Here is a 25,180-nt window from a genome sequence, read left to right on the forward strand (position 1 = left end):
CTCTGGGGTTGCGGCGCTCAACTCGCTTTATTGTCTGAGGGAGCCGGTGTACAGCTTCCGGGTCATGTGGCCAGTGTCTCCAATTAAAAGCACAATAAAACATCAAACATTAAAAACGTCCCTAAGCAGGGCTGCCTTCGGATGTCTTCTAAAATTCAGGTAGTTGTTTATTTCCTTGACATGTGATGGGAGGGCGTTCCACAGGCCGGGCGCTACTATCTAGAAAGCCCTCTGCCTGGTTCCCTGTAACCTCACTTCTTGCATTGAGGGAACCACCAAAAGGCCCTCAGTGCTGAACCTCAGGCTGAACGATGGGGGTGGAGACGCTCCTTCAGGGATACTGGGCTGAGGCCATTTAGGGCTTTCAAGGTCAGCACCAACACTTTGAATTGTGCCCGGAAACGTAATGGGAGCCAAAGTAGGTTCTTCAGGACCGGTGTTATATGTTCTTGGTGGCCACTCGCAGTCACCAATCTTGCTGCCACATTCTGGATTAGTTGTAGTTTCTGGGTCACCTTCAAAGGTAGCCCCACTGAAATTAACCTGCTGACGTTAGGATCTGAGTCACAAGTTAGATCCTCACTCCATCCATAGCTCAGTATTGTTCGTTGCCTCTGCGGCCTGCCTTACAGAGAGTCAGCAGTGTCCTTACTGCAGCCCATAAACCTGCCTCTCTCTGCCGCTGTCTTCACCTTCTGCTCATCTCGCTGCAGGTGCCCCGCTGGGTACGCCGGCCTCTCCTGCGAACGCTGCGAGGCCCATTTCAAGCGAGTGCCTGGCGGGCCGTACCTGGGCACGTGCTCTGGCTGCAACTGCAACGGGCACTCCAGCACCTGCGACCCGTTCTCTGGCTACTGCCTGGTAAGCTTGCCAACGGGTGGTGGGGTGGCGACGGCCGCTGGAGGAGGGGCTCGAAGTTGGTTGGCGGGGGGAGGGATTTGGGGAAAACTGCGCCCTGCCCTTCACCTCCCTCTTCCTTTTGTCTCTTCCGCTTCTCCCCCTGCCCCACAGAACTGTCAGCACCACACCGAAGGGCCCCAGTGCAACAAATGTAAGCCGGGTTTCTTTGGAGACGCCACCAAGGGCACGCCCACCGCCTGCCGCCCGTGCCCCTGCCCCTACACCGAAGCCCCCCGCAGGTGAGTGAGCCGAGGGTCTTTGCCTTGCGGGTTATCGTCCTCAGGGTTTGTCCTGCAGGACATCGGCAGCCACCTGCCCTCTGCGGACTCGGCAGGCTTTGCAGGAAGGAGATTAGGAAAGGACCAAGATGCACAGCTTCCTGAAAGCAAACATTGAGCCTGCAGGGAAGGACAGTGGCCAGGTGAGTCCGTATCCATGAATTTGCCTCTGGGAACACCTTGCCTTGTACAGGGGTACCTTGGTTCTCAAACTTAATCCGTTCCAAAACCAAAGCGTTCCAAAACCAAGGCGTGCTTTTCCATAGAAAGTAATGCAAAATGGATTCTTCCATTCCAGACTTTTAAAAGCAACCCCTAAAACAGCAATTTAACATGAGTTTTACTCTCTAACCATTGATCCATAAAATGAAAGCAATAAGCAATTTACTGTACTATAAAATAAATAAGACAGTATTGTAAATGATAAAAATGAAAATTATTTTTTTTTCTTACCTGCACTGATGATAGTCATTATTTGGATGGGGGGCTTTTATCCATTTCCACAGCCACACAATCAATCAATCAATCTATCTATCAGTTCAATAGCTGAACTAGGTTCTACACAATCACAAAAACAAATGAACCAAAAAAGCCTCAATAACAAAAACGCAAAATAAATAGCAAGAACAAAAGCGCCAAACTTAATCCGTTCCGGAAGTCGGTTTGACTTCTGAAATGTTCGAAAACCAAGGCGCAGCTTCTGATTGCTGCAGGCGCCCCGGAAACAATAGCAGACAGCTACATCAGACGTTCGGCTTCCGAAAAACGTTCGAAAACTGGAACACTTACTTCCAGGTTTTCGGCGTTTAGGAACCAAGGTGTTTGAGTACCAAGGCGTTTGAGAACCAAGGTACCACTGTATGCCTTTTTCTGGGTAATTCAATCCTCCTGAAGGGAAACAGCCCCCCTCCCTTTAGTTGTGCCATGCGCTTCCAGGTCCATCTTGCATCCACAAAGACCAGGGCTTTTAGTGTCGTGGCACTAGCCCATTGGAATCTGCAGCACTGGCATTCAGGTGCCCTGCTTAAAACACACCTGGCTTTTCCTGAAATTGAGCTGTGTGGGTGTATCGGTCTGATCTACCCTTTTGTTACACATTTTGTGCTTGTTTTACGAACGTATTTTTTATCGTGGATTTTATGCTTTTTACCATCATGAGGTAGGTAAATAGGGTGAGTAGGTAAGTAGCTTAGGTAGGTAGGCAGATTGATAGATAGATGATCAATTGATTAGGGAGGCAAATAAAAGTAGGTAGATTAGACAGGCAGGCAGATATATAATAGATAATATATTTTATTGATGGTGGTGTTGAAATTTGTGCAAATAAATAGATAAGCAAGGCAGCTATGAATGGGCCACTGATGTGTGCCACTCAGTCCACAACTGGGAAGCTGCCCTTGCCCAGGCCAATATGGGCCCTGCCAGCCTCGCACCCAGCGGCCTGCATTCCCAGCGTTGTGGGGCAGAGGGATGGTGGTGTCCATGGTGACACGGCCCTCTTCTCCTTTCAGGTTTTCAGAGTCCTGCTTCCTGGACACAGACGGGCAGGCCACCTGCGACGCCTGCGCCCCAGGCTACACCGGACGTCGCTGCGAAAAGTGAGTGGGCTCCTTGTTGTAGTTTCAAACTGTGTGTTGGAGTTGCTGGGAGTTGGAGTCCAGCAGTTTCTTGAGAACCACAAGTTCTCCATCCCTGAACTGGACCATCATTTGCCTTCACTGCCCTTAGCTGCCATCATGCTAGTCATCATCCCTGAATATAGGCCAGGTGGGCTGGTGCTGGTGTTGGGAGTTGGAGTCTAGCAATTTCTGGAGAACCACAAGCTCTCCACCCTTGAACTGGACCGTCACTTGCCTTCACTGTCCCCAGCTGCCATCATCCCTGAATATAGGCCAGGCTGGCTGGTGCTGTTGGGAGTTGGGGTCTAGCAATTTCTTGAGAACCACAAGCTCTCCATCCCTGAACTGGACCCTCACTTGCCTTCACTGCCCCTGGCTACCTCCATCACCACTTTGCCATTTTTAAACACAGGGATCAGGGATTAGTTGGGGAGTCTTTACAACATCTGGAGGGCTACAGGTTCCCCATCCCTGAACTGGACCATCACTTGCCTTCACTTCCCCCAGCTGCCATCATCCCTGAATATAGGCCAGGCTGGCTGGTGCTGTTGGCAGTTGGAGTCTAGCCATTTTTGGAGAACCACAAGCTCTCCATCCCTGAATTGGACCCTCACTTGCCTTCACTGCCCCTGGCTACCTCCATCACCACTTTGCCATTTTTAAACACGGGGATCAGGGATCAGTTGGGGAGTCTTAACAACATCTGGAGGGCTACAGGATACCCTGAACTAGACCGTCACTTGCCTTCACTGCCCACTCCATTGCCAGTCTGCCTTCTTTTAATGCTTGAATGAGAGAGGTGTGTCCCTCCAGATGTTATGGGACTCCAACTCCCATCATCACCCCTCACCTTTGGCCATGTTGGCTGCTGTGGCTGATGGGAGTTGGGAGTCCCGGAACATCTGGAGGGACACAGATGTTCCCCATCCCTGAACTAGGCCATCACTTACCTTTACTGCTCCTGGCTACCTCCATCATAACTTTACCTTGTGTTTAAAATACAGGGCTGAGTAACCTCACATCTTCCATATGTTAGTAAGCTACAACTACCGCCATCATCCCTGACCATTGGGCATGCTGTCTGTTGGGGCTGATGGGAGTTAGAGTCCAGCAACGTTGGGGAGGGGGGCAGGGATGTTTCCTACCCTTGGCCACAAAGTGATTTCCGGGGGACACTGATAAAGTTCCAACTTAACATATTCCCCCCCCCCCAGATGTGCTCCTGGCTTCAAAGGAGACCCCATCCAGCCACGAGGAAAATGTGTGAGGATTGGTGAGTAAAACCTTTGAACACACGCAATTCAGGTTTGACTCCAGAGTCACGCTGTCAGGGCAAAAGCTGCGAAAACTCAGCATCGAATAACTGCCGGCTGTCTCTAGTACTAGATCCATTGAAATGAAGGGAGGTGGCTAACTTAGGCCCATTCATTTCGGTGGGTCTACTCTTGAGTAGGACTCTGTTGAGAACAACCTGCTGAAACTTCCTTCTGAGTAAGCCTGAATAGGATGGTGCCATGGAGCAGAGAGGGAGAAATTGGGCAAAGGAGATTGCAGACTGGCCCTCCCCACCAAGGAGAAGAGCAATGTGACTGTTGTTTTCCATTCACAATCTGTCCTACAATCATAGGGATTTTTGAGTTGGAAGGGATCCATGGGTCATCTAGTCCAACCCCCTGCAATGCAGGAATCTCAGCTGAAGCACCCATTTCCTGATGAAGTTTCTTCTGCTAATGAGGGCGCAGGCTGGTCAGGACGAGCTTTCAGGCCTTCACAGGGAAAGCTCGTCCAGAGTCAGACCCTTGGTCCATACAGCTCAGTACTGCCAACTCTGACTGGCAGCAGCAGCAGCTCTCCAGGGTTTGTGGCAGGGAGTCTCTCTCAACCCTACCGGGAGATGAAACCTGGGACCAACTGCATGCGAAGCAGATTCAATGCTGCCAAGCTGTGGTCTTTTTAAAAATTGAAAATAAAGCAAGTTTCTAGTCCTCATTGTTCTGAATCAAGGGCTGGTTTAAGGAGGAACAAAGGAAGCAGCTTTATGCCCTTGGCTCCTGGCTGAAGAGTTGGCTTAACAATAGGCATTATGTGCATTTATGTGTATATTAATGGTTTAATGAACTGAACAGAGTGAAAGGTTATGAGTCATGGGGGTGCAGAGATCGTTTGAATGAACTTAGTGCCTAGATTATATTTTTAGTTGCTATTTTGCTAATGCTTTTAATATCGTTTTGTAGATTCTAAATGCCGCATTGATTTGTTAATCACATGACTTGCCGTAATTGTGAGGTTTGGTTTATTTTTTTAGTTGCTGTTTTGTTTTTTATAGATTGTTTTTTTATAGATTGTTTTTTATAGATTGAAACTGTTTCGCTGATAAGTTGTGATTTATTTCATATGACGCGTGTTGTATTCGCGATGCGCTAGTATGTTTTGTTATGTTATGGTTATTTATTGGTTGTAAGCCTCTTTGAGGTTCATTTGAATCAATCAATCAATCATCAGTCAACCTTCAGCTAGGTTTGAGGCCAACGTCTGACTTCCAAACACGAATGTGGGAACCACATTGTCACGTTCAATCGAAGTTTAATAGCGCTACCATCTTGCCGCGTCTCACAACTCTGAAGTGTTGGCCTGCTTCTGTCTCCCCATCTGGTACAAATAAGCCAAAATTTCACGTATTGCTGGCCAAACATTTGAACCCTTTTGACGATTTCTTTCTCTCTCTGATTTCCAGGGTTCCCTCCTAGTCCTGAAGTTGATACTCCACTAGAGGGCAAGTCGTCATCGCTATTACATTTGCTTTTTCTTATCCCCCCCAAAAGCCTCGCTGTCTTTTTCTTTTTTAAAAAAGAGATTTTATTTGATTTTACAGCTTCATTCACATTTGTAATCACAAATAATAAGAATTACACAAGATTCTTCTGAAACTCAAGACTTCCCCCCTCTGAGGGTTCTTTGAGTAACTTTTTTAAACTGCATATTGTAAGTCCATCTAATTTACAATCCTCCATTGTATCCAAAATCTATGTAGCGTTGCAAGAGTTATTTAAAACCTGCCAAAGAGTTCAAGTGTTTACAGTGGTCTTTCAAATATAATATAAATTTGTCCCATTCTTTATTGAAGTTTTGATCTTCCTGGTTTCTGATTTTCCCAGTTAATCTTGCCACCTCTGCATAGTCCAATAATTTCATCAGCCAGTCCACCCTGATAGGAATCTTGTCGTCTTTCGAACCCTGGGCTAGAAGCATCCTTGCAGCTCTTGTAGCATACAAAAACAATCTTTCCAGTTCCTTTGGTAGCTCTGCACCTACAATTCCTAACAAAAAGGCTTCTGGTCTTTTAACAAAAGTTATTTTAAACATTTTTTTCAATTCATTGTATATCATTTCCTGGAATTCCTTTATTACTTTACAGTTCTACCACATATGATAAAAGGTGCCTTCCTTTTCCTCACATTTCCAACAAACATTTGAACTTGTCCTGTATGTTTTTGCTAATTTACTCGGAGTTGAATACCAGCGATACATCATTGCCATATAATTTTCTTTTAATGTATAACACGCTGTGAATTTCAAATCCATAATTTTTCCTGTGCTGCAAACTGTATGTTGTACCCAAAGTCTCCTGCCCGTTGAATCATAACCGATTTTAACTTCTTCATCTTTAGTAAACCATTCCAACACTTTCTCATTTCCTATAACTGTCACCACCTCCTTTCTTTCGCACGGAATTGCAGAGTTGGAAAGGGACCTTCAAGAGTCATCTAGTCTGACCCGCTTCAAGGAGAGTCCAGCCCCTCTGTCACCCACCTGCTTTCTCTTTGCACCCTGTCTCTTTGCCTTCCTCCTTGCATTTCTTCAGCTCTTCCAAATTCTCTTCTCAGACGTTTCTACCCCCTTTCTCACCTTGTTTTGCTTCCGTTCGCCTGCTGGTTTTGCCTTTGTACACTGACCGGCTGCAGCTTTCCAAGGTTTTGGACTTGGGAAGGTCTTTGCACGGTCCTGCCTAGAGACACTCAGGATTGAACCTGCAGCCTTTTGCATGCAAAGCTCTGCCGCACGAAAATTCTTGTCCTCATGGTTCTGCGCGTCGGGATGATTTAAGTAGAAATACAAGGAAGCTCCTCTGGACTGACTTAGACCTTACGCTGGGTTTTAGCTAGGCCATGGTGGAGGAAATACCTTTTCCTGCCTGGGTTTGTCTCTCTCAACCTCTCTTTACTCCTTGTGTAGGGCAGAGCAGCATCGAGTGCGACAAGAGAGGGAGCAGCGAAGCGTCAGATGGTGCTTGCCAGTGCAAGGTAAGCTGGGCCATAGCCTGGAGGTGCAGACTCCTCTGGGTTAGGCGTGGCAAGATGAGACAAAACGGTGAAACTTGAAAGCCTCGTTATCCCCTCATTCGCCTTTTGCGAATGGGAGGGCCCCAGATCTGTGGGGTCTACGGTGGGTTTTTGCCATGATAATTGAATTCCTAAATTAAATTTCAAGAGGAGCTCTGAGAACATCTGCCCAGCTGCTGAGCTTCTGTTCTCAGCATGAACAGCCAATCAGAAGTACAGTGGAACCTTGGTTCTCGATCTTAATCTGTTCCAGGAGTCCTGAAACTTTTTGAAAACCAAGGCGTGGCTTCTGATTGGCTGCAGGAGCTTCCTGCACTCAATCGGAAGCTGCGCCGGACGTGCGGCTTCCGAAAAACGTTTGCAAACCAGAACACTTACTTCCGGGTTTGCGGCATTCGGGAGCCGATTTGTTTGGGAGTCAAGCCATTCCGGAAGCAAGGTACAGCAGGAATCAAGGAGTAACACAAAGCTCCCAGACTCCTTTTTTTTCCTGAGAAGAAGCATTGACGTCATCTGCTAGTGCGTGGGTCATTGCCTTGGCAGGCAAAGGAGGCGATGACAAGGCTTTTAAGTGACATATTAGCATGGCCTAGAATGTGACCCTTAGCTGAGCTGAACAGATTTATTATGCTATGGGCTGCTGACTTTTGGTGAGTCTATGAGATCCATCTCCTTTTCTCGTCCTTCTGGTGCAACGTCCTTGTAGCGTTCCCAAAGCAAGGAAGGTTTGGACTCTGATTAATAAAATACACACGAGGCTTGACCAGCAAGACTCTGGGAGGAGTGCCAGTAATAATAATCCTGTCCACCCATTGGCCCAGGTCGTTTTATTCACAAAAGAACTTTTTACACAGTGTTCGTAAGAACCAATCAGATTTCCTCTGAGCATTTCAAAAAAAACCACATGGGACAAAGTCAGATCAGAAGAAATCCTAACTACAAAGAAACTATTTCCTACTTGAGCATACATACATAGTTCAGAGTACCGTATTTTTTGCTCTATAAGACTCACTTTCTCCCTCCTAAAAAGTAAAGGGGAAATGTGTGTGCGTCTTATGGAGCGAATGCAGGCTGCACAGCTATCCCAGAAGCCAGAACAGCAAGAGGGATTGCTGCTTTCACTGCACAGCAATCCCTCTTGCTGTTCTGGCTTCTGAGATTCAGAATATTTTTTTTCTTGTTTTCCTCCCCCAAAAACTAGGTGCGCCTTATGGTCTGGTGCGTCTTATAGAGCGAAAAATACGGTAAATAAAATAGGAAGCAAGGAGGAATGCTTGTAGGAAACCCCGGAGGTCATAAACAGCAGTAAACAGGAGAGGAAGTACAGGTAGTATTCACCATCTCCTTGTGAACGCTCTTCCTGGCCCTAAGATTAACATAACCAAGGAAAGGTACATCAGAGAAGCTACCTACTATCTTTATGACCCAGGATGCCTGGTGGACAACTGGCCTGTGTTTAGAATGCTGATAAGTGCCTGTCAGGCATAGAGAAAGAAAATGGACAGTAGAGAAAATGGGCAGAGTTGCAGAGGCTTGTGGGATTTGATCAGAAATTATTGCCAATGAATCAAACCCAGTCAACGTACTGCTTTCATCACGGACACAATGGCTCGCTCCATATTTCATAATTCCTCATAGTAATCCCACCTGATCACTACCTCTTCTCCTTCTCTTTCTCCCTAGCCCAACGTCATGGGACAGTCGTGCAACGAATGTGCTATGGGCTCCTTCCACCTGAGCCACGCAAACCCCGAAGGCTGCCTGCGCTGCTTCTGCATGGGGGTCTCGCGCCAGTGCTCCAGCTCCTCGTGGAACAGGGACCAGGTATTGCTCCCTGGGGCTGGGAAGGCGGGTCCTGCTATGTGTGAGGCTGGAAGCATCCTTCCCTATGCAAACTCGGTCCACAGATCCTGCTAGGAGGGTCCTTCTCCACCCCCACCCCACCCCTCCTATATACATACCCATTACAAAGTATATATTTATAATACATAGGGGTACCTCTGGTTTCGAACGGGATCCGTTCCAGAGGCCCATTCGCAACATGAAAAGAGAGCAACCTGCAGCGGCGTGTCTGTGCATGCGCGGGTTGCGATTTGGTGCTTGTGCGCATGCGCGGAGCGTGATTTGAAGCCACTGCGCATGTGTGAGCAGCGAAACCCAGAAGTAACCTTTTCCAGTACTTCCGGGTCACTGCGGGACGTAACTTGAAAGAACGTGACATGAAGCAAATGTAACATGAGGTACGACTGTACAGTCGTACCTCGGATCCCAAACGTCTTGTGAGTCGAACGTTTTGGCTCCCGAATGCCGCAAACCTGGACGTGAGTGTTCTGGTTTGTGAATGTTCTTTGGAACCTGAACGTCCAGCACGACTTCCGATTGGCCGCAGGAGCTTCCTGCAGCCAATCGGAAGCCGTGTCTTGGTTTTGGACTTCCGGAACGGATTCCGTTCGACTTCCGAAGTATGACTGTACTGAGATAAAACAGCTACTTAATCCCAAAAAAGGACAAAGTCAGAATGAAGGAAATACAAGAAAAGGAGAAATCTAAAGGAGGAGAAAGCGAGAGAGAGGGAAAGCAAAAGAAAAAAACTAAAGAAAGATAATAATGAAAGGACTTTTGGCTCTCTGCAGCTGCATATGATATTCCTTCTCCAAATTTTTTTTCAATCATCAAATCCAGATATTACAAGTTCATTTTCTCTTTCACGCAAAAAGTCCCTAAGAAATTTCCAATCCTTAACAAACGTTAGTAATGATTTTTCTCGAATTAAATGTATTAGCTTAAGCCATCAGCCAAGTCCAATAATTTAATCAGCCATTCTTCTGTCGTGGGTAAGGCTGTGTCTTCCTATCTTTGTGCATGTTACAGTCTCACCGAAGTAATCATATTGGAGTAATCTTCCACAATCCTTTTCTATTGTATGTCCATTAATCCTTTTAAAAAAAATATTACTTGGTTTTTCGGTTTTACAGTCACATATTCAACATACAACATAAAAACAAGATTCCAAGGAATCTCTTAGGACTTCCCTCCTCCCGTTTGTGGGTCCTATTGTTAATTCTCCTGCATCTTTTATGATAATCCATAACTTTTAAGTCTCGATTGTGTCCAAAATTCACCATTAAACTACAAGTGATGCTCCAATCCTGCTAACAATTTTTACTGTTTACAATGGTCTTTAAGATAAGTTATAAAATTCCTTATCTTGGTCTTCCTGATTTCTGATTCTTCCGGTCATTTTAGCCATTTCAGCATAATCCATCCACTTGATCTGCCGTTCTTCTCTGGTAGGGACTTTATCTTCTTTCTGTCTCTGAGCCAATAACATCCCCACAGCTATGGTCACATACATAAAAAGTCTTTTCTATGGGATTTCGGCACATAGGTCCATTAATCCTAAAATTAAGAGTTCTGGCTTCAATTTGATACAGTGGACGCTCGGGTTGTGAACGTGATTTGTGCGGGATGCACGTTCGCAACCCGCAGCGGCATGTCTGCGCATGCACGGGTTGTGATTTGGTGCTTCTGTGCATGTGCAAAGCACGATTTAGCACTTCTGCACATGCACGACCCCCGAAACCCGGAAGTAACCCGTTCCGGCGGGTCCGTAACCCAAAAAAACGCAACCTGAAGCATCTGTAACCCGAAGTATGACTGTATTAGCCTTTAAAATCTGTTGTCTCAATAGATGTACCATCAATATATGCATCTGACAGCTTCTCTCCTTGCGCTCTAGGTGCGAGTGGGGTCTGAGGACGCTGAGAGGGCACAGTTCAGCCTCTCCAACTCGGCCGGCTCCCGGACAATCAGCGAGGGCATCCGCTTCACCGGAGCCTCGGAGCTCACTTTCTCCTCCTTCCACACTCTGCCACGTGACATTTACTACTGGGTGCTGCCGGAGCGCTTCAGGGGAGACAAGGTGCCACTCTCAGGGGTGCTTCCGCCATAATTCCTGCATAATTCCGCTGTAATTCCTGGACTATAGAGGACCCTTGGGGAGAATCTCCCAAACCTGTGATTTCAGGACAAGGAAAAGTTTGATTTGAGGTCGAAGGAGGCACTCGTGGGGCAGAAAATGAGACATTCCAAGTCAGGCATTTGGTCCACCTGGCACAGAACCGTCCCGAGCCCTAAGGAAATCAGATTATCCTCCACCAGGGCCTTCTCAGTGATGGCTCCGACCTGGTGGAATGCTCTGTCCCATGAGACCAGGGCCCTGCAGGATTTAACTTCCTTCCGCAGGGCCTGTAAGACAGAGCTATTCTGCCTGGCTTTCATTTGAACTTAGCCTGATCTCTTATTCCCCTTCCTTCCCTCCCCCTCCCCTTTTTATGAAGATTACCCACTCTGGGATCTCACAGCTAATTCTCCCCTGGTCTCCTCACTGGCCTAAATAGGACTAATTTAGCCAGCTAGCCCTGGTGATCATCTAATGTTTATTGGATGGATTTCCCCCCAAAATTGATTTTTGAATTCTGAATTTATTGTTATTCACATTTTATACTGTATTTTATGCTGTTTTTTGTTGCATCAATTAAGTGTTTTAAATTTGTTGTTAGCCGCCCTGAGCCCGGTTTTCTGAACCAGGAAGTGCGGGGTATAAATAAAAAGTTATTATTTATTATTATTACTGTGATCTCAACCACTGAGCCTCTTGGGCTTTACGATCGGAAGGTCAGCGGTTCAAATCCCCGCGACGGGGTGAGCTCCCGCTGCTCTGTCCCAGCTCCTTCCCACCTAGCAGTTTGAAAGCACGCCAGTGCAAATAGATAAATAGGTACTGCTTTGGCGGGAAGGTAAGCGGCGTTTCCATGCGCTCTGGCTTCTGTCACGGTATCCCATTGCGCCAGAAGTGGTTTAATCCTGCTGGCCGCATGACCCAGTAAGCTGTCTGTGGACAAACGCAGCTGTCTCGGCCTGAAAGTGAGATGAGTGCTGTGTTACAAGAAAAAAACTGCCCTTTTTTCCCTTATGGGGTACCCAAGAGCCCATATAGAGTCCTATTTTTTAGGTTCTCTATCGGTAGGAGAAAATAACAGAGGCCAACCAGAGAATATTGAGAAGCAAGGCAGCTAGTAAGCCTGATCTTTATTAAAGCTGTTGCAACAGGGTCCTCCCCCCCCCACGGGGGGGGGAGACCTCGAGCACACGCACGCAAGCCCTTATATAGACTTTTTAAATTGCCCACCTTCAAACTCCAGACCAGCCCCAGAAACATCATACATACATCACAGAAGGGATGTAGCCCAGGACCAAACCCCCGCCCCCCATACATCATACATACATCACAAAAGGGGTGGTCTAAAACAGAATCCTGAGTATGTTGTTTATCTCTTGTCTGGCAAGTTAAAGGTAAAGGGACCCCTGACAGTTAAGTCCAGTCTTGGACGACTCTGGGGTTGCGGCACTCATCTCGCTTTACTGGCCGAGGGAGCCGGTGTACAGCTTCCGGGTCATGTGGCCAGCATGACTAAGCCGCTTCTGGCGAACCAGAGCAGCACACCGAAATGCCGTTTGCCTTCCCGCCAGAGTGGTACCTATTTATCTACTTGCACTTTTGACGTGATTTCGAACTGCTAGGTTGGCAGGAGCAGGGACCGAGCAACGGGAGCTCACCCCGTCGCGGGGATTCAAACCACCAACCGTCCGATTGACAAGCCCTAAGCTCTGTGGTTTAACCCACAGCGCCACCCGCGTCCCAATAATCAATTAACTGTACTATAAAATAAAATCTCTCCAGGTGACCTCCTATGGCGGAGAACTGCGCTACACCATCACCCATGACACGTTTCCTGGCTCCCCGGCGCTGCGTGGCCAACCTGATGTTCTGCTGCAGGGGAACGAGATCTTCCTGGAACATGTTGCTGAAACGAGCCCCCTGCCTGGCTCGCCCACTACGTTCACCGTGCCCTTCCGGGAGGTGAGGCAAATAGAACTTCCGGCTCCTCGGTCAGCGGGTGGACGTGCAGCCCTAGAGGGAGCCAGACCTTTGGTCCATATTGCTCAGTAATGCCTGCACTGACTGGCAACAGCTCTCCAGGATTTCAGGCTGTGGGTCTCTGAGCTTTAAAGCCCTAAAGGGCCTCGGCCCAATATACCCAAAGGAGCATCTCCACCTCCATCTTTCTGCCCGGACACTGCGGTCCAGCTCTGAGGGCCTTCTGGCGGTTCCCTCCCTGCATGAAGTGAGGTTACAGGGAACCAGGCAGAGGGCCTTCTCGGTAAAGGCACCTGCCCTGTGGAACACCCTCCCATCAGATGTCAAGGAAATAAGCAACTATCTTACTTTTAGAAGACATCAGAAGGCAGACCTGTTTAGGGACGTTTTTAATGTTTGATGTTTTATTGTGTTTTTAATACAGTGGTACCTCAGGTTACATACGCTTCAGGTTACAGACTCCGCTAACCCAGAAATAGTACCTTGGGTTAAGAACTTTGCTTCAGGATGAGAACAGAAATCGTGCAGCTGCGGCGCGGCAGCAGCGGGAGGCCCCATTAGCTAACGTGGTGCTTCAGGTTAAGAACAGTTTCAGGTTAAGAACGTACCTCCGGAACGAATTAAGTACGTAACCAGAGGTACCACTGTATTCTGTTGGGAGCTGCCCAGAGACCCGGCCAGATGGGCCAGTTATAAATTATTATTATCATCATCATCATCATCATCATCATCATCATCATCATCGCTACTAGGAGATGCTGCCACCAGGGATTGCACCTGGAACCTTCTGCACGCAAAGCAGGTGGTCTTCCACCCTAGTCTAAGTCTAAGTAGTCTAAGTCTAAGTAAGGGTCTAGTCCTCATGGCCCTTCCCCATCATTTTGTCACGAGAATTCCTGGCCAGCCTGGAATGAGTGTTTTAGTTCCTAGTGAAAGCTATAGAACCTTCTGACAGCTGTCCCTGGTTCCTCAGAGGACCCTATTTTTCCTGCACCCAGGAAAGGACCTCGCTGACTTAGTGAGATGACGGCTTTGCAAATACAGTGGTATCTTGGTTCTCAAACTTAATCTGTTCCAAAACCAAAGCGTTCCAAAACCAAGGCACACATTCCCATAGAAAGTAATGCAAAATGGATTCATCCGTTCCAGACTTTTAAAAACAACCCCTAAAACAGCAATTTAACTTCAATTTTACTATCTAACGAGACCATTGATCCATAAAATGGAAACAATAATCAATGTACCGTACTATAAAATAAATAAGACAGTATTGTAGATGATAAAAATGAAAAAAACAATCTTTCTTACTGTAGTCATTGTTTGGATGGGGGGCTTTTATCCATTTCCGCAGTAACACAATCAGTCAATCAATCAATCAATCAATCAATCAAATCATAGCTGAACTAGGTTTCACTCAGTCACAAAAACAAATGAACCGAAAACGCCTCAGAAACAAAAACGCAAAATAATTAGCAAGAACAAAAGTGCCAGACATAATCTCCTCCGGAAGTCGGTTTGACTTCCAATATGTTCGAAAACCAAGGTGCAGCTTCTGATTGGTGCAGCGCCCCGGAAACAATAGCCGACAGCTGCATCAGAAATCCGGCTTTCCAAAAACATTTGGAAACCAGGACGCTTTCAGGTTTTTGGCGTTTGGGAGCCAAGGCGTTTGAGAACCAAGGTACCACTGTATGAGAAAGCACAAACCTCACCCTCCTGCTGCCATTCCTTTCAGCAAGCCTGGCGCCGCGCAGACGGTCAAAAAGCCACCCGTGAGCACCTCCTGATGGCCCTGGCTGACATTGACGTTTTCATGATCCGGGCCTCCTACTCTGACCGGCAGGCGGAGAGCAGGTAAAAAGGGGTTGTGTCCCTGACCAGGAAATGGGACCAATGGGGAATGATGCTGGTCTGTGCCAGATAGGAGCTGGGAGCCCAGGGGATTCTGGGAAGGCCAGCTTCTGGGGACTAGCTAGGGTGGAGGGATCCATGGGTGGTAGAAGGTTAGTGAGTGAGAAAGATATATTTTGAAGATTCACAGAAGATTGGAAAAAATATACGAACTATTTGAAGAGCAATTGTAATCAACAAATTACACTAGCAGGACTACAAGAAGTTTGTAAGGAGGAATATATGAAATATTGCAAAGAAGATAAAGATGAAAGATATTAGTTATGATACTTAAATGTAATAGTGAAAGTAAGAAATGTAAACTAAGTGGAAAAGATGGGAAAATTTTCAGATGTGATTGACGGAGGTCTAAAAAACTGTATAAGATATAAATGTATGTTTTATAATGGTTGAAAATGATATGTTAATATATATTTTGGGACAACTTAGCAGGTGACAGTGTGGTTTTTTGTGGTTAAAGTGTCTTGGTATTTTAGTATAAACTTACATTTCTAACCCAATGGGGATCACGGAATAAGAAGGAACCCCCCAAAGTCATCTGGTCCATTTTAGTATTAAGTGCTATATAAATGTACCAAATAGAAAGGGTGGCAAGGAATAAAGAGATTTAAAAAGAGAATTCCTGGATGCCAAGATCCAGGTTTGGGGCAAGTACTCTTTGGTGACAGAACCCCAGCAGAGATTTAAAATCACAAAACATGCAGCAAAGCATGGAAATGTATGTTGGCAGATGGATTATTGTAACCAGAACGTCCAACACAGCTTCTGCTTGAGTGCAAGAATCTCTTGCAACCAATTGGAATCCATGCCTTGGTTGTTGAACGTTTCGGAAGTTGAACAGTTGTCTGGAATGGATTACATTCAACAACCAAGGTTTGACTGTATTCAATAAACATTTTCGAATCTTCTTTAAACATACATTCATCTTGTTCTCTTATTCTGTATGTTAAGTCTTCAAGCTGCGCATATTCTGTCAGCTTAAGTTGCCATTCTTCTTTGCTTGGGACCTTGCTCGTTTTCCATTTGGGTGCTAATGAAACACGGGCTGCAGTACAGTCGTACGTTGGAAGTCAAACGGAATCCATTCGACTTCCAAAGCATATGGAAGCCAAAGAGCGGCTTCTGATTGGCTGCAGGAAGTTCCTGCAGCCAATCGGAAGCCATGCCGAATGTTTGGCTTCTGAAAATTGTTCGAAAAGTGGAACACTTCTGGGTTTCAATCATTTGGGAACTGATTTGTTCAGGAGCCAAGGCGTTTGAGATCCAAGGTACAACTGTACAGTCATACCTTGGGTTACAGACGCTTCAGGTTGGCGTTTTCAGGTTGTGCACTGCCCCGAACCCGGAAGTACCGGAGCAAGTTACTTCCGGGTTTGCGCAGAAGCGCTAAATCGTGCTTTGCACATGCGCAGAGGTGCCGAATCGCAACCCACACGTGCGCAGACGTGGCGCTGTGGGTTGTGAACCCCGCATGGATCACGTTCGCAACCTAAGCGTCCACTGTAGTAGCATACATAAACAACCTATTTTGACACCTGGGAATTTCAGTCTGAATTATCCCCAACAGAATTATCCCCAACTGATTTAGGGGGAGGGGGGAGTACTATTAAACATTTTTCTCAATTCGTTATGGATCATTTCCCAATACTTTTTACCCTTTTACAAATCCACCACATGTGAAGGAATGTTCCCTCCGCCTCTTTGCATCTCCAGCACTTATCTGATTCAGTCTTACACCTCTTGGCAAGCGTACTCGGAGTTAAATACCATCTGCGAATCATTTTCATGTCGTTCTCTTTCAAAGAATAACATGGGGCAGAGCCTTTTCGCTCACTGTGGCCTCTTCCCCCTTGCAGGATCTCTGGCATCCACATGGACGTGGCAGTGCCACACACCACGGGACTGAGCCCAGCCCTGGAAGTCGAGGACTGCACTTGCCCGCCGGGATATCGCGGCCCCTCCTGCCAGGTGAGTAGACCCTCAGGGTTCTCAAGTCACCTGGCACAGTGGGGTTGGGGGCTGATTCCTACGCCACACCCTATTACTGAGCCGAGCCCTGCCCCCTCTCTCTCTCCCAGGATTGTGACGTCGGCTACACACGCACCACCAGTGGTCTCTACCTGGGGACCTGCGAACGCTGTGACTGCAACCAGCACACCGCCGAGTGTGACGCCGAGAGCGGAGACTGCCAGGTGAGACTTCCTGGGGCGGGTTGGTGTGGAGGGGAGCAGCTCCTCACTGGCCACACCTGTGTGGGCTCCTGTAGTAGCAGGGTGGTTTGGGGAGGTCTTGGGTGAGGTGGTAAAGGTGGTTGGGGAAACCCAGCCAGATGGGTGGGGTATAAATAAATTAACATCATCAATTTTATTTTACATTGGTACCTCGGGTTAAGAGCTTAATTCGTTCCGGAGGTCCGTTCTTAACCTGAAACTGTTCTTAACCTGAGGTATCACTTTAGCTAATGGGGCCTCCCGCGCCGCAGCCGCACAATTTCTGTTCTCATCCTGAAGCAAAGTTCTTAACCCGAGGTACTATTTCTGGGTTAGCGGAGTCTGTAACCTGAAGCGTCTGTAACCCAAGGTACCACTGTATTTATTACAGTCATACCTCGGGTTGAAGTAGCTTCGGCTTGAGCATTTTCAGCTTACGCTCCGCGGCGACCCGGAAGTAACGGAATGTGTTATTTCCGGATTTTGTGGCTCACGCATGCTCAGATGCTCAAAATGATGTCACGCGCATGCGCGTAAGTGGCGAATTGCGACCCGCAGACGCGGGTTGCTTTCGCTTCAGGATGCGGATGGGGCTCTGGAACGGATCCTGTTTGCATCCAGAGGTACCACTGTATTATTATTATTATCATCATCATCATCATCATCATCATCCACAGGCCTGCCAGCACAACACAGAAGGACAACGGTGTGAGCGCTGCCAGCCAGGTTTCTTTGGCGATGCCAGGCGTGGGACCCCCGGAGACTGCCAACCGTGCCCGTGCTACGGACCCTATTCTGCTAGCCAGTAGGTACCGCCTGCCAGCCGTTCTGCTGTCCTCCTTCCCCCTTTGAGCGAGGGGTGGTTTCTCTCGGCTGCTAACTTGCCGCCCTTCTCTTCTCCCAGGCCCGCCAAGACCTGCTTTGTGGACACAGACGGACAGCCCACCTGCGACTCCTGCGCCCCGGGCTACATCGGGCGCCAGTGCGAAAGGTAGGATGGCCGTGATGGCCAGGGAGGGGTGTAAGAATGAGCCCTCAGGCTGGGGGGGTGGGGAATTGCCCACTCCTGGTGTGATTGGATGGCGGGTGCCTTCTTCCTTTCAAAAATCCAGCTGGTTCTCAGTAGACAGGGAAAGACTGGGCCAGGGTGGGGGAGACCCTCTTCCCACCAGGAATCTCTCACAGCATGACCATGGGCTGCTTCACTCTCTTTCTCATCCTAAACTCGCAGGGTTGCTGTGAGGATCAAATGTGGGTGGGGGCTTGCCCCGAGATCCAGCAGAGATGTGGCTGGCAGCCTCGCTTCTGACTTTCAGAGAAGTTGTTATGCCAACAGTCCGTTGCTTAAAACTTTTTTTAAATTATTATTATAAATTTGTTTATTTGGTTTTTAAAATGGAAATTTTACAGACATATATCAAACATAAATCACAAAAACAAGATCCCAAGGAATCTCCTAGACTTCCCTCCTCCCCTTTGTGGGTTCTACTGTTAATCATTTCCTCCTCCATCTTTTATGATAATCCAAATCTTTTACCTCTCCATTGTGTCCAAAATTCACTATTAAGCTAGAAGTGATACTCCAATCCTACTAATGATTTTAACCTTTTACAATGGTCTTTAAGATAAGTTATAAAATTTCCCCCTTCCTTATTACATTTTTGGCCTTCCTGATTTCTGATTCTTCTGGTCATTTTGGCTATCTCTGCATAATCCATCAACTTGATCTGCCATTCTTCTCTGGTAGCAACTTTATCTTCTTTCCATTTCTGGGCCAATAACATCTGTATAGAGGTTCTCCGCCGAGCAAAAATGGAAGCACAAATCTTAAAATATCAGAGATTAGGAAACGCATAGAGGCAGAAGAAAGTCATTAAATAAATCATGGGAATAAAATCAGAGACTAGGTATAGATAAGAAAGTGAGAGTTGCGAGGAGAAAAAGGTAAGGTGAAGAGAAAAGAAATCCATACTGGAAAGATGTGTTTATAACAATGGCATCCACAGTTTGCATTTCTTAAATTACTGTATGTTTTTGACAAGATATGTTGTTTAACGTTCTTCCTATTCTCTTTCTCTTTTTTCTTTTCTTTTCTTTTTTCTTTTTTTCCTTTATAACAGAATATTGTGTCTCATTATGTGTAACTCTTAACGTGCAAATAAAAATTATTTTTTTTAAAAAAAAGGTGGGGGGGAGAACATACTCTCTTGCTCCCGGCAGCCAGGGAGGTGAACTTGGGCACTTCCGAGCCTGGAAGGTGGGGGGGGACGATGGGCTGAAGCAGATCCTCAGACTTTGGCCTCTGCTCCTTTCATCCCCTTAACTCATCCCTCTTCTCTTGGGCCAGGTGTGCGCCAGGCTACGTGGGCAACCCCAGCCGGGGGCAACCATGCACAGGTGAGTCCAGCTTCTGGGGCAAAGGGAGCCGTCCGCCAACAGAGAAACCAGGTTTCCGCGGCCAAGCGAACTTCGATCGTTTCTGGCATCCCATGAGAAGCCTCCCTGGAGGATTTGATTGTCGCAGCCTCCAGTGTTTTGGATTTCCAACTCCCAAGCCGGGAGGCTGAGAAGTGTTGTAGCTCAAAATATCTGGTCTGGCGAAGGCGGAATCATAGCCTTGGGGTGGGTGGAAGGGGAAATAGTCTCACTCTTTCACCTGCCAAGTCCCCACTGTCCTCAGCAGTTCCCTTCCACTTCTCCCCCCCAGCTACAGATCATGGCACCCGATGCCACTGTGATCCACATGGAAGCATCAGCAGCCATTGCGATGCCAGCGGGCAGTGCCAGTGTAAGGTAAGGCAGGAGGGGGGCAGCCCTGGGGGGGAAGCACCCATCGGTGTGCATTCCTTCCGCAGCTCAGAAACCCATTTCCTTTTTATTATTATTATTATAATTTTCAAGTTTTCATTATTAACATCATTCAAACTTAAATTCAACAATATTTATACAATTGTGTGGTTCTCTGAACCCCTGTACTTCCCTCTTCCCCCTTCTGGTTTTCCACAGATACATTTTTTTTAAATTTTAACCACATCTAATTCTTTTATCCAACTTTGATTAAATCCTTATTTATTCCTTTACCTATTAAAAAATTACAAGTGCTGCTAACGTCTTTAAATCTTTACACTGTTCCTTAATGTATATAAAATTTACACCATTCTTTTTTAAATTTACTGTCATCTTGGTGTCTGATCTTCCTAGTCATTTTCTCCATTTTGGCATAGTCCCTCATTTTCACTATCCACTCTTCTTTGGCTGCTGTTTCCTCTTCCTGCCATCTCTGGGCAAACAGTATTCTTGCAGCTGTTTTTGCATACATTAACATTAAGTCCTTTGGTATTTCTTCTCCTTTGATGCCTATCAAAAAGGCTTCTGGTTGTTGTTGTTGTTTTACAAAAGTTATCTTAAACATTTTTTTCAGTTCATTACATATCATTTCCCAGAATGCTCTGGCCTTTTTGCACGTCCACCACACATGCCTTCATTCTCTTTGCGCTTCCAACATACGTTGGTGGCGTTTTTGTACGTTTTCGCTAATCTTGTGGGAGTCAAATGCCATCGGTACATCATTTTCATATAATTTTCTTTCAACGAACAGCATGCAGTGAACTACAAATGAATCATGAGAGTTGGAATGGGAAATGAAAGATGAAGAGCAAAAAGCAGGAATGAATCATTGGGCAAAAGGTGTAGGGTATAATATACCGTATTTTTTGCACCATAACACTCACTTTTTTCCTCCTAGAAAGTAAGGGGAAATGTCTGTGCGTGTTATGGAGCGAATGCCTATGGATGGCGGGGGGATCTGCTGCAGTCGTGAGCAGAGGATCCATGGTTCCCCTTCCTTCCCTCCTCCGTGGCTTGCTTTGAAACAGCAAAGCGGGAGAAGAGCCGCTGAGTGGGGAGGAGAGAGGGACAGATAGCCTACTTGCTTTAAAGGAGCAAAGCGGGAGAGGAGAGGAGCCGCTTACACGAGTCCAGAGCTGTTTTTTTCAGCGAGCCGGGGAGGAGGGAGAGAACAGCTCGCTAAATAGCAGCAAAGTTTTTCGCAAGCAGGCTCTCTGTCCCTCTCTCCTCCCCATTCAGCTGGCTAAATAGCAGCAAAGTTCTTCAGTGAGCCAGGGAGGAGGGAGAGAAGCATAGCCTTTAAAGGAGCAAAGCGGGAGAGGAGAGGAGCTATCTCCTCTTATACCCCTCTTCTGCATTATTAACAGCATCCTTCTCCACCCACCCCACGCGTGTTCCTTGGCCCTTGAGTGCTTTTCCTTCCCTCCCCACTTAAAACGTGGTTACAAAGCACAGATCCACATGGATCCTCAGGATTTTTGCATTGGGCTACCCCAAACTCACTGTCAGATCACATGTCTGTGGCCACAGCATGAACCACAAAAATCATACATCTACTGTTTCGTTTAGAATATTTTTTTTCTTGTTTTCCTCCTCTAAAAACTATGTGCGTGTTATGGTCGGGTGCGTGTTATAGAGCGAAAAATACGGTAGATTACAAGGAACGTGGGTGGCACTGTGGGTTAAACCACAGAGCCTAGGACTTGCCGATCAGAAGGTCGGCGGTTCGAATCCCCGCAACGGGGTGAGCTCTCGTTGCTCGGTCCCTGCTCCTGCCAACCTAGCAGTTCGAAAGGACATCAAAGTGCAAGTAGATAAATAGGTACCGCTCCGGCGGGAAGGTAAACGGCGTGTCCGTGCGCTGCTCTGGTTCGCCAGAAGCGGCTTAGTCATGCTGGCCACATGACCCGGAAGCTGTACGCCGGCTCCCTCGGCCAATAAAGCGAGATGAGTGCCGCAACCTCAAGAGTCGGCCGCGACTGGACCTAATGGTCAGGGATCCCTTTACCTTTACCTTTATAATATAGATTATGGAGGGAGGATTTGAAGTTCAGAAACCCATTTCTATCCTAGCCCAGCCCTAAAAAGCTCATGCTGTTTCCACTCGCCTTTTCCAGCTGCCCTTTCCTTCCCCGGCAGACCCTCCTCCTTTTTGCGCCCGCTGCCTGGGGTTTGTGGGTGCTTTGATCCTTCCACTCCAGCGGTTTATGGGTCCCACAAGCCTAAGTTTCCCAGCCGCTGTGAACTTTGGCTCAGCCAGCAGTGGGGTTCTGCCTGCCCATCGTCCTCATTACTGTGCGCTCCAGCTTTTCTCCATTCCCTTTGCAGGCGCACACGGAGGGGCTCTCCTGCGGCAGCTGTCGGCCGCACCACTTCCACCTGAGCGCAGAGAACAAGGAAGGCTGTTTGCCCTGTTTCTGCATGGGCGTCACCCAGCAATGCACCAGTTCCTCCTACCACCGGGACCTGGTAAGAGCAGCACAGCATCTTTTCTTTCCTGGACTTCCAGGAATTTCCGTCCTGCTGGTCTTGGGAAATGTACCAAACTATGTTTCACACACATTGTTCTCGGTGCCACATAATACTCTTTCCACATTTGAAAGAAAGCAGTCTTTTAGCAAGGCACACTTTGGAACTCCCCGCCTATTGACCTCTGCTCTTTTCTTTTCTAAGCTTGCTAAATATGTTTTTGTGTAGGTAAAGCCTGTCTGGATAAGCAGAATGTTGACAGGCTTTTTTTAAAAATATATTTTTAAAAAAGATTTTCTTGGTTTACAAAAGTATGTGCAATGTCTTTCTCTTTTTTCCCCCAAGTAACATTTTTTTACAGATCAGTTTCATTTGTTGACAGGTGTTTTCATCTTGATTTTAGCTTACTGTTGATTTCTTTTAAAAAGTAAATGATAGTTTTTGGGTTTTTGAAATATTTTATGTATGATTTTCAATTTTACACATTTCACTAATTTTACAATCCTTTTAACATTTCCAAACTTGACTTCCTTCCCCCTTTTTCTGCAGTTCCTTAAATTTATTTTTAATATTTTCTACATATCCCGAATTAACTTAATTTGCTCATTTATTCTTCTACCGTATATACTCGAGTATAAGCTGACTTTTTCACCACATTCCTTATGCTGAAAAAGCCTTCTCGGCTTATACTCAAGTGAGGGTCCCACTTACCTGTTCTCCGGTGCAGTGCGGATGACTTGCGAGCGGCAGAGGCTGTTGTCGGCGGCGGAGGAGGAACGAGCAGCCTGAAAGCAGCCCTTTCGGGCTGCTCCTTCCTCCTCCGCCGCCGACAACAGCAGCAAAGTTGCGCATGTGCAAACAGCCCCACAGTGTGCAAACGCTTAAAGAAGCCCAGGCATTCCGACGTATGCGCGGCAGTGCTCCTTTAAAAAACAAAACAAAACCAGACAGAGTGGTGGCGACGGTTGCTGTGGCAATCATTATGGTTCTAGAAGGCGCTCACGAAGGGAAACTGCCTCTCCTCATGTCCTACTCCACCAGCCCGAGGTGCGCTGGCTGCAGAGCCTCTACCTCAGCTTCTCGCCTATGCATTTCCATAGGTGAGGCCGCCCCCTCCCCCCCCTTCCCACACCTTGGCCGCCATGACACTTCCCGCCGTACCTGGGTGCCCCGGAGGCTGAAGACGCGCCTCAGGGTCAGCGGGAAGAAGGGGCCTGGTTTGCTTTTGGCTCCCTTGGCTGCATGGGATGCGGGTGGCGCTGTGGGTTAAACCACAGAGCCTAGGACTTGCCGATCAGAAGGTCGGCGGTTCAAATCCCCGCGACGGGGTGAGCTCCCGTTGCTCGTTCCCTGCTCCGGCCAACCTAGCAGTTCGAAAGCACACCAGTGCAAGTAGATAAATAGGTATCGCTCCTGCAGGAAGGTAAACGGCATTTCTGTGCTCTGCTAGAAGTGGCTTAGTCATGCTGGCTACATGACTTAATGTTTTAATGTTGTATTTTAATCTTGTTTTTAAGTTGTATTCATTCAACTCGTTTTTATTATTGGTTGTTAGCCGCCCTGAGCCCGGCCTTGGCTGGGGAAGGCAGGGTATTAATAAAATTTATTATTATTATTATTATTATTATTATTATTATCCGGAAGCCGTACATCAGCTTCTTCGGCCAATAAAGCGAGATGAGCACCGCAACCCCAGAGTCGGCCACAACTGGACCTAATGGTCTGGGGTCCCTTTACCTTTACCTTTACTTTTCCCCTCGGCTGCAAGCCCTGGGCTGCATCTTTCTTTCCATGTGGGCGCCTCCCCTCCTGTGAGAAGGGAATGCAAATCTCCCACTGAGCTTCGAGGGAGCTTGAACTCAAGCCCTTTGATATGTGTATATTAGATGTTTTCAGACTGAAGGCTGGGCAAACCAGTGGGGTAGAGAGGCCCTTTTGGGGAGGGGGGAAGCACCTGTGTTCTGTTGTCATCACTGGTGGAAACATCGGGTAAGATAGCACCAGCATCCTCTTTATCCGTTAAGAAGAGGCTTCCTTCCTTAAAAATTAAACCTGTGGGCTTGCGAAGTTTAGTCCAAAATTAGCTGATGGTCCACAAGATACCTTTTTTCCCTAGGAAGAAAGGCTTTCATGGTGGCAGCCCCCACTGAAGGGTTTGTAGTTGCTGCATAACAATTGTTGTAAACAAAAATTGCCCTTTTCCCTTATGGGGTATCCAAGAGCCCATATAGAGTCCTTACATAGGTTCCTTATTGGTAGGAGAGAATAACAGAGGCCAACCAGAGAATATTGAGAAGCAAAGCAGCTAGTAAGCCTGATCTTTATTGATCTGTTGCAACAGGGTGCTCCCCTCACCTGTAGGAGTGAGGAGGAACCCAGAAAAATGGCGTGCAAGGTCTTATAAAGACTTTTGAAATTCCACCCTGTAGATCAAGACCACCCCCAGAAACATCATACATACATCACAGAAGGGGTATAACCTAAGACCACCCCTCAGATATATCATACCTACATCACAAAAAAGGTGGTCTAAAACAGAAATTTTGAATGTTGTTTTTCTCCTGTCGTTGTTTATCTCCTGTCTGGCAGGTTACTTGAATGGATTGCCTGGGGAGCCTGGCCAGTCTTTTGTAATGATAAATACTTAGTTCCTGGGCCAGGTCAC

General features: G+C 47.0%; 1 protein-coding gene across 19 annotated transcripts in view; it reads left to right on the forward strand.

Annotated features, from left to right (window-relative positions):
- The window catches only part of HSPG2 (heparan sulfate proteoglycan 2), a 209,775-nt gene that overhangs the window by 92,438 nt on the left and 92,157 nt on the right, over positions 1–25,180 (forward strand). For 16 of the 19 annotated variants that reach the window (XM_083629125.1, XM_083629129.1, XM_083629123.1 and 13 more), the window contains 17 exons: positions 714–861; positions 1,012–1,139; positions 2,690–2,776; positions 4,012–4,070; positions 5,532–5,570; positions 7,031–7,098; positions 8,821–8,961; positions 10,877–11,059; positions 12,881–13,060; positions 14,814–14,932; positions 16,846–16,957; positions 17,068–17,181; positions 17,877–18,004; positions 18,104–18,190; positions 19,547–19,596; positions 19,907–19,992; positions 22,375–22,515. In XM_083629125.1, coding sequence (XP_083485251.1) covers positions 714–861; positions 1,012–1,139; positions 2,690–2,776; positions 4,012–4,070; positions 5,532–5,570; positions 7,031–7,098; positions 8,821–8,961; positions 10,877–11,059; positions 12,881–13,060; positions 14,814–14,932; positions 16,846–16,957; positions 17,068–17,181; positions 17,877–18,004; positions 18,104–18,190; positions 19,547–19,596; positions 19,907–19,992; positions 22,375–22,515 — 1,870 coding nt within the window. The remainder of the gene's footprint in view (positions 1–713; positions 862–1,011; positions 1,140–2,689; positions 2,777–4,011; positions 4,071–5,531; positions 5,571–7,030; positions 7,099–8,820; positions 8,962–10,876; positions 11,060–12,880; positions 13,061–14,813; positions 14,933–16,845; positions 16,958–17,067; positions 17,182–17,876; positions 18,005–18,103; positions 18,191–19,546; positions 19,597–19,906; positions 19,993–22,374; positions 22,516–25,180) is intronic. The other 3 variants (XM_083629131.1, XM_083629137.1, XM_083629140.1) reach the window with 1 other exon arrangement.

Source organism: Podarcis filfolensis (genome assembly GCF_964270895.1).
Source record: "Podarcis filfolensis genome assembly, chromosome: 8".
Lineage (NCBI taxonomy): Eukaryota > Metazoa > Chordata > Lepidosauria > Squamata > Lacertidae > Podarcis > Podarcis filfolensis.